This window comes from Calidris pugnax, unplaced genomic scaffold (genome assembly GCF_001431845.1).
Source record: "Calidris pugnax isolate Ruff unplaced genomic scaffold, ASM143184v1 scaffold280, whole genome shotgun sequence".
NCBI classification, from domain to species: domain Eukaryota; kingdom Metazoa; phylum Chordata; class Aves; order Charadriiformes; family Scolopacidae; genus Calidris; species Calidris pugnax.
Window position 1 is genome coordinate 1,651,311 of NW_015091123.1, and position 8,317 is coordinate 1,659,627.

Sequence of the window (8,317 nt, forward strand, 5' to 3'; positions counted from 1 at the left end):
CCTGGCTGGCATCACGGCCTACCAGCCCTGCCTGCAGTACCCCTTCGCGGCGGGGCCGGGGGGCACGGGGGCGGCGGCGGAGAAGCAGGCATGGCGGCGCTGCGACCGGGCCGGGCGCTGGGAGGAGGGCGACTACTCCCACTGCCTCTACACCAACGACATCACCCGCGTCCTCTACACCTTCGTGCTGGTGAGACGGGGACCGCGGTGGGGAAGGGAGGGGAAGCTCAGCCCTGCTAAGTGTAACCGGTGACCGTGTCCCCCCCCCTGCCACCGCCGCCGCGGCTCCGTAGATGCCCATCAACGCCTCCAACGCCCTGACCCTGGCTCACCAGCTCCGCGTCTACACGGCCGAGGCTGCCAACTTCTCGGACATGGTTGATGTCCTCTACGTGGCCCAGATGATAGAGAAGTTCATCGGCTACGTGGACCAGATCAAGCAGGTAACGAGCTCTGCCCCCGCCCCTTGCTCCCCCCCAGCCCTGCTGGGTAATTTTTGGGGGTGGAAAAGCATGGATTGGGGTGGCAGAGCCCTGGAAGAGGCTGCCCAGGAAAGTGGTGGAGTCTCCATCTCTGGAGACATTCAAACCCCCCCTGGACATTTTCCTGTGGGACCTGCTCTGGGTGGACCTGCTTTGGCAGGGGGTTGGGCTAGATGATCTCCAGAGGTCCCTTCCAACCCCAAATCACTCTTCTGTGATTCTGGGGTGTTTGGGGAGGGCAAGGAGCTCTTTGCGGAGCCGCTCAGTGCTGTCCCCGCAGCTGACGGACGTGATCGTGGAGATGGCCAGCAACATCATGCTGGTGGACGACCACATCCTGTGGATGTCGCAGAAGGAGGAGAAGGCCTGCACCAGCATCGTCCGCTCCCTGGAGAAGATCGCTGCCCACACCCTCAGCACCAACTCCCAGCACATGGCGGTGGTGAGGGGAGGGGGCTGCCCTGGAGATGGGAGGGCTGAGGGGGTAGGAGGAGGGGGTTGGGGTGCTGGTGCGGGGTCTCTGCCCATGACAGGAGGGGTCTGTGCCCTTGCTGGAGGTCTCTGCCCATGCTGGGAGGTCTATGCCCATATTGGGGGTCTCTGCCCATGACAAGGGATCTGTGCCCATGCTGGGGGTCTCTGCCCATGCTGGGGGGGGGTGTCTGCCAATAACAGGGAGTCTTCTCTGCCCATGCTGGGGGTCTCTGCCTGTTCCTGGGGTTCTCTCTGCCTCTGCTGGGGGTCTCTGCCTGTGACAGGGAGTCTATGCCCTTCCTGGCGGTCTGCCCATGCCAGGGGACCTTTCTGCCCATGCCAGGGGGGTCTGTGCCCATGCTGGGGGGGGGATCTGACTGTGCTGGGGGGGTCTGTGCCCTTACTGATGATCTGCCCATCCAAGGGGGTCTCTCTGCCCATGCCGGGGGGATGTGTCTGCCTGTGCTGGGAGTCTCTGCCCATGCTGGGTCTCTCTGCCCATCCAAGGGGGTCTCTCTGCCTGTATCGGGGGTCTCTGCCCATGCCAAGAGGGGGGGTCTCTGGCTGTGCCAGGGCTTATGCCCCCCCCACTGTGCCTGGCAGAACTCACGCAATATCGCCTTCGAGGCTTACGTGGTGAAGCCCGAGAGCTACGTGGGGCTGAGCTGTGTGGCTTTCCAGCGGCGGGACGGGGGTCCAGCCGGGCGTCCCCCCCTGGCCGAGCGGGGCTCCGAGCCCCTGCCCGACCAGCAGCTGAGGCTGCGCTGCACCACGGGGCGCCCCAATGTCTCCCTGACCAGCTTCCACATCAAGGTAGGGGTCCGGCCGGGGGGGATGTGGGTCCTGGGAGAGGTCAGCCCCCGCTCACCGGTGACCCTGCTCCCGCAGAACAGCATCGCCCTGGCCTCCATCCAGTTGCCCCCCAGCCTCTTCGCCAGCCCCGTCCCGGCCGCGCCGCTGGCCGACTGCAAGCTCCAGCTCCTGGTCTTCCGCAACGGGAAGCTCTTCTGCAGCACCGGCAACTCCTCGCGCCTGGCCGACGACGGGAAACGCCGCAGCGTGGCCACGCCGGTCATCTACGCTGGGACCTGTAAGGGGGGAGGGCTTTGGGGTGCCCTGTGGGGGGCTTTTCTTGGGGGGGATGGAGCTCCATGGGGCTTTTGGAGTGTTGCCCTGGTGCTCCTGTAGAGCAAAACCAACTTTGGGGGGTCCTCATGGGTTGGTGGCAACGTGCCTATGGGATGTGGGATGCGGTGAGGGAGTCCCGCATGTCCAGCCCCCTTTGGGGGGGCAGGTGGAGGGGTGTTGGGGTGGTGCCCTGGTGCTCCTGTAGAGCAAAACCAACTTTGGGGGGTCCTCATGGGATGGTGGCAACGTGCCTATGGGATGTGGGATGCGGTGAGGGAGTCCCGCATGTCCAGCCCCCTTTGGGGGGGCAGGTGGAGGGGTGTTGGGGTGGTGCCCTGGTGCTCCTGTAGAGCAAAACCAACTTTGGGGGGTCCTCATGGGATGGTGGCAACGTGCCTATGGGATGTGGGATGCGGTGAGGGAGTCCCGCATGTCCAGCCCCCTTTGGGGGGGCAGGTGGAGGGGTGTTGGGGTGGTGCCCTGGTGCTCCTGTAGAGCAAAACCAACTTTGGGGGGTCCTCATGGGATGGTGGCAACGTGCCTATGGGATGTGGGATGCGGTGAGGGAGTCCCGCATGTCCAGCCCCCTTTGGGGGTGCATGTGGAGGGGTGTTGGGGTGGTGCCCTGGTGCTCCTGTAGAGCAAAGCCAACTTTGGGGGTCCTCATGGGATGGTGGCAACGTGCCTATGGGATGTGGGATGCGGTGAGGGAGTCCCGCATGTCCAGCCCCCTTTGGGGGTGCAGGTGGAGGGGTGTTGGGGTGTGCCCTGGTGCTCCTGCAGAGTGAAGCCAACCCTGGGGGTCCTCAAGGGGAGGTGGCAACGTGCCTACGGGATGTGGTGGGGGGGTCCCCTGTGTCCAGCCCCCTTTGGGGGTCTTCATGTGATGGTGGCAACATGCCTATGGGATGTGGTGGGGAGGTCCCCCGTGTCAAGCCCCCTTTTGGGGTGCAGGTGAAGGGCTGTTGGGGTGTCTCTCGTCCCTCTGACTGGGTCCCTGAGTCCCCTGTGTCCAGCCCCCTTTGGGGGTGCAGGTGGAGGGGTGTTGGGGTGGTGCCCTGGTGCTCCTGTAGAGCAAAGCCAACTTTGGGGGTCCTCATGGGATGGTGGCAACGTGCCTATGGGATGTGGGATGCGGTGAGGGAGTCCCGCATGTCCAGCCCCCTTTGGGGGTGCAGGTGGAGGGGTGTTGGGGTGTGCCCTGGTGCTCCTGCAGAGTGAAGCCAACCCTGGGGGTCCTCAAGGGGAGGTGGCAACGTGCCTACGGGATGTGGTGGGGGGGTCCCCTGTGTCCAGCCCCCTTTGGGGGTCTTCATGTGATGGTGGCAACATGCCTATGGGATGTGGTGGGGAGGTCCCCCGTGTCAAGCCCCCTTTTGGGGTGCAGGTGAAGGGCTGTTGGGGTGTCTCTCGTCCCTCTGACTGGGTCCCTCTGTCCCTGCAGATGGCTGTGGAGTGGGAAACCTGTCGGAGCCGGTGGCCGTGTCGCTGCGACACCCCGGGGAGGGCGCTGACCCCGTGGCTGCCTACTGGAACTTCGAGGTGCTGGGGGGCATGGGGGGCTGGAGCGCCGAGGGCTGCCAACTGGCCGCCCGGGAGCCCAACGTCACCTCCCTGCACTGCCGCCACCTCAGCAACGTGGCTGTGCTCATGGTAGGTGTGGGGCGAGCGGTGGGGTCGGGAGCCTTGCCCCAGGGGGTGTGTGTGGAGCCTTTTGGGGGGTGGGGGGTACAGGGGGTGACACAGGGTCCGACGGGCCGTGCTGTGCCCCGCAGGAGCTGAGCGGTTTCCCCAGCGAGGCGCAGGGCGCCGGGGAGGTGCTGCACCCCGCCATGTACACCTGCACCGCCGTGCTGCTGCTCTGCCTCTTCACCACCATCATCACCTACATCGTCAACCACGGGTGAGCGGGCGCCGCGGCACCGGCCTCGGCCCTGGGGGGGGCTGGGGGGGCCGTTAGCTAAATCTATTCTCTATTTCTCAGGAAGAACCCAAAGATAAGTATAATATCTAACAGGCAATCTAACACAGCCCAACCATTCCTCTTACTCCAAGTGAAACAAACGCTAACGAAGTCAAGCAGCGTTATTAGCCCCCATCTGTTATCTATTTCTCAGAAATAGCCCGGTAACAAGTATTATATTTAACACTTAATGAGATGCACCTAAGGCCAAACTGCTCCCCTTACTAGCAGTGAAACAAAGGCTCAGAAGGAACTCAAGCAGCACCATCAGTCCACCTGGAGCTCTCACCTGTTTGGGAGAGCCCGGCAGTGATTATTACATCAAATACTTATCAGTACTTAATGAGGTACATATGAGGCCAAGCCATTCAATTTGTTACAAATGAAACCAGTGTTAACAGCTAAAGCCAAGAAACACCATCAGTCCACATCTAACTACTGCCTGGCTGGAAGAACCCAATAATAATAATAATCTCCAACGCTGAACAAGCGGTTATTTTGATAACTCTAAGGCCAAGCCCTTCCTGTTGCTCCCAGTGAAGCAAACACCAGCGAATCTTGGCAGCTCTCTCCCCCCACGTCTCAGGGTGGAACCGTGATGCTGCCCAGCCCGAGGCAGGAACAGCCAGAGCCAGGTCCCCATCTCCGTGTCCCAGCGCCAGTGGCTCCCTGGTGACAGCCCGGAGAGGGACGCGCTGCCAGCAGCTACGAGAAGTCTTCTGAGGAGAGGCTGGGGGTGTTCAGTGTCCGTCCCTGACCAGGCAGGAGCTCACGGGTGCCCGTTGTGCCTCTTCCAGCACCATTCTCATCCCGCGGAAGGGCTGGCACATGCTGCTGAACCTCTGCTTCCACATCGCCATGACGGCCGCCGTCTTCGCGGGAGGCATCACCCTCACCGGGTACCTGATCGTCTGCCAAGCGGTGGGTACTGGGGGGGGGACAGGGGACCCCAGGACGGTTACCGGTGGGGATGCAGCCTTGTCTGCAGCCCCCCTCGTTCCCACCCATGGCCTCTCTCCCACAGGTGGGCATCATCTTGCACTACTCCTCCCTCTCCACGCTGCTGTGGATGGCGGTGAAAGCCAGAGTCCTCTATAAGGAGGCGACCTGGAAGACGCCACGGCAGCCCGATGGGGACACGTCCCAGCCGGCCCCCAGACCCATGCTGCGGTACGGACCCCCTTCCCCTCACCCCAGCCCCACAGGAGCTGGAGAATCTTTCCTTACCCCACATCCAGAGGCTGGGCCAGGACTTGCCCTGCCATACGAGCCCATCCCACCTGTAGCCGTGCCATGCTGTCCCCTGGGCTCGTGGTGACACCGTGTGTCCCCCCCCTGCAGGTTCTACCTGATTGCTGGTGGGATCCCCCTCATCATCTGCGGCATCACGGCGGCTGTCAACATCCACAACTACCACGACAACAACCCCTAGTAAGTGTCCCCCGCGCCAGCATCCCTCCTCCTCCTCCTCCTCCAACGGGCTGCCCCCCTGCAGAATCCGGGCAACCTCGGGAAATCCTGGTGAGACCTTTCCCGAGAGCAGTCCATATGTTGGGAAAACAGCAGCCAGGCTGCACCGAGCCCGTCTCCGTCCCTTTGGGGCAGGGATGCCAGGCATCACGGTGCCACGCTGGCCGTGTGGCACCCAGATCTGCTCCTCAGAGCCCCTTTTCCTCCCGTACAGCTGCTGGCTGGTGTGGCGGCCCAGCCTGGGGGCCTTCTACGTCCCTGTGGCTTTCATCTTGCTCGTCACCTGGATTTACTTCCTCTGCGCCGGGCTCAGCCTCCAGTGCCGACCCTCGCGCCGGAAAGACGCCCCTGAACCCCTGGAGGTGCCACCACGGCTGGGGGGTGCCGGGGACCTCCTCACGGACTCGGGGTCCATCTCGGTCACGCTGAACTCGGGGCCGCCCTGCCCCGAGGCGGATGGTGTCTACTCCCTGCGGGTGCAGTTCTGGGCGCTGGTGACCACCCACGCCTTGTACGTCGCCCTGTGGACCTTCGGGGCCATGGCCGTGTCCCAGCGCTGGTACCTCAACGTGGTCTTCAGCTGCCTCTACGGCATCACCGCCGTGGCCCTGGGACTCTTCATCTTCGTCCACCACTGCGTCCGGCGCCGGGACGTCCTCAACTCCTGGTTCTCCTGCTGCCCTTCCTACAGGAACGCGCTGCCCATGCAGGCGTACGTCCACCCCGGGCTGGCGCCAGAGGACGGCTCCCAGGTCTTCATCGGCTGCGACCCGGAGGCGGCTCGCTCCGGGGCCTCCTCCTCCTCCTCGCCCAGCAGCGCCGGCTCGGCCGGGGGCCGCTGCAAGCTCACCAACCTGCAGGTAGCCCAGAGCCAGGCGGACGCTCGCCCGGAGCCCGACCCCACCGACGGCAAGACGGCGGGTGCCAGCAGACACGCCAGCAACCTCCACGGCCGCCGCAACCACCGGGGCAGAACTAAGCCGTGCCGGGAGGGGAAGCACCACCGCTTGAAAATGCTGCGGGGTCCCTCCTCGGAGCAGCATCCCTCCAGCGAGAGCGGGAGCCTCCACAACAGCCACTCCGAGAGCTACCACAGCGGCAGGAACAGCCCCCTCGGCAGCGGCCGCCTGGGACCGCGGCCCCCCCAGGACGGGGAGACGGCCCCCAGCCACTCGGAGGGCAGCGACGGCGGCCGGCGGGCGCCCGACTTCGCCGAGGGTCGCCGGAGGAGCGCCAGCAGGGACAACCTGCGGCCCAGCGCCGCCGAGAAGGAGGCCAAGCGCCGCTCCTACCCCCTCAACGTGGCCAGCCACAACGGCGGCCTCAAGGGCAGCAAGTACGACATCAACCTGGCCAGCGCCGACGGCGGGGCCGGCATGAAGACCGGGCTCTGGAAGAGCGAGACCACGGTGTGAAGGTGGGGAAGGACCCGGTGGCCGCAGCGTTTTCCTCCGGGAGCCTCCACGAGAGGGTGACGCCGCGGCCATCGGCACGTGCACTAGTGGGGATGGGCGGTGGGGCTGGGGGATGCGGCTCAGCCCGGGTGGAAGGCGATGCTGGCCCCCCCCCTCGATGTCCCCCCCTCCCCGAGGAGGCTCAAAGCTTCCCGTGGCAGCGCCGGGGGCTGGAGGCGAAAGGGAATCCTCGCTCTTCCGCAGCCCAAATTGCAGCTGTGCCTTAAATCCCCCCCCCCACACGCCGCTTCAGACTGATCCTAAATGCTATTTTATAATATACAGAGGAAACAAATGTCTATTTTTCAAAGCTATATATATATTATTGAATGTATATATGTATAGACAGATCAGTAAGTGATGCGAGTGCCTCCTTACCGAGCAGTGTTCTCCGGGGGCGGGCGAGTCCCCGGGTGCTTTGGCAGCCCCCCGCTCCTGCCACAACTGCAATATCCCCCCGAGGGGACCACCCCAAGTGCCCTTCACCCCCGGGCACCGCAGCGCCGATGCCCGTGTGACCCCCCCCAGCCTGAGCAAGCTGCTTCTGAGCGACTCAGCGAGCGGCTTCTCCGTCTAGAAAAGCTTTTTTAACCTGCAAAAAGTAAGTTTATTTTTATTTTTTTTTTCCTGATCCGCCTGTGTCAGGCGCCAGCGTTTGGCCCCGTGGGTTACGCGGCCACCGGAGTAAAAGCCATATTGCCCAGCGAGCACAAGGGGAGAGGAGCCCGGGCTCCCGGGTGAGGCCGTTTGTCTGCGCTGATTTAATGCCAGACACTAAAAATCCCGGCCAGAAAAGGCTCCCGAGCCCTGGGAGGGGTAAGGTATGCAATGGGGGGGGGCTGGTGGAGCTGGAGCCCAGGCTGACCCCCCCTCTGCTAAAGCACCAAAGAGCTGAGCTGTGGGCAGAGAGACCCAACGCGGGTCCTCGGCCTTAACCTGGGGGTGCAGGCTCAGAAAATATGTGGGTTTGCTCTGAGGAAGGAAGAGAAACCCCCCCCCAAACCCCCCACCCCCCCCACTCCCGGGATTTTCACCCCTCGAGGGGTATTTCACCCCTCGTCCTCGTCCTGTAAGAGCGATGCAGAGGAGGCAGGATGGAGCCTGGTGCCTCCTCGGCCCCTTCCAGCCTCTTCCTCCTCCTCCTCCTCCTCTTCCTGCCTCCCTTTCCTGGTTTAATTACTCCGCTCCCTCCCGCGGGATCACCAGGACCAGGTGGAGAGAGTAAAGTGGAGTAAAAAAACAAAAAAAGCACTTAGTGGTGGATTTGTCTCACTTTGGGAACCCCTCGGGGAGCCCACACCCCTTCTATGGGGCTGGGGGGGACCCCAGGGGTTAACGGGGCTCTG

The 8,317-nt window shown here is 63.6% G+C and overlaps 1 protein-coding gene across 1 annotated transcript in view; it reads left to right on the plus strand.

Annotated features, from left to right (window-relative positions):
- Nucleotides 1-7,977, plus strand: part of ADGRA2 (adhesion G protein-coupled receptor A2) — a 14,999-nt gene extending 7,022 nt beyond the window's left edge. Inside the window, 11 exon segments of the mRNA XM_014958383.1 lie at nucleotides 1-190; nucleotides 294-443; nucleotides 763-924; nucleotides 1,560-1,769; nucleotides 1,845-2,046; nucleotides 3,529-3,737; nucleotides 3,860-3,987; nucleotides 4,845-4,968; nucleotides 5,072-5,217; nucleotides 5,389-5,478; nucleotides 5,732-7,977. The exon segment at nucleotides 1-190 is cut by the window's left edge and continues 8 nt beyond it. Of these exon segments, the coding sequence (XP_014813869.1) occupies nucleotides 1-190; nucleotides 294-443; nucleotides 763-924; nucleotides 1,560-1,769; nucleotides 1,845-2,046; nucleotides 3,529-3,737; nucleotides 3,860-3,987; nucleotides 4,845-4,968; nucleotides 5,072-5,217; nucleotides 5,389-5,478; nucleotides 5,732-6,932 (2,812 nt within the window). The 3' untranslated portion in view covers nucleotides 6,933-7,977.
- Nucleotides 7,978-8,317: the final 340 nt, after the last annotated feature.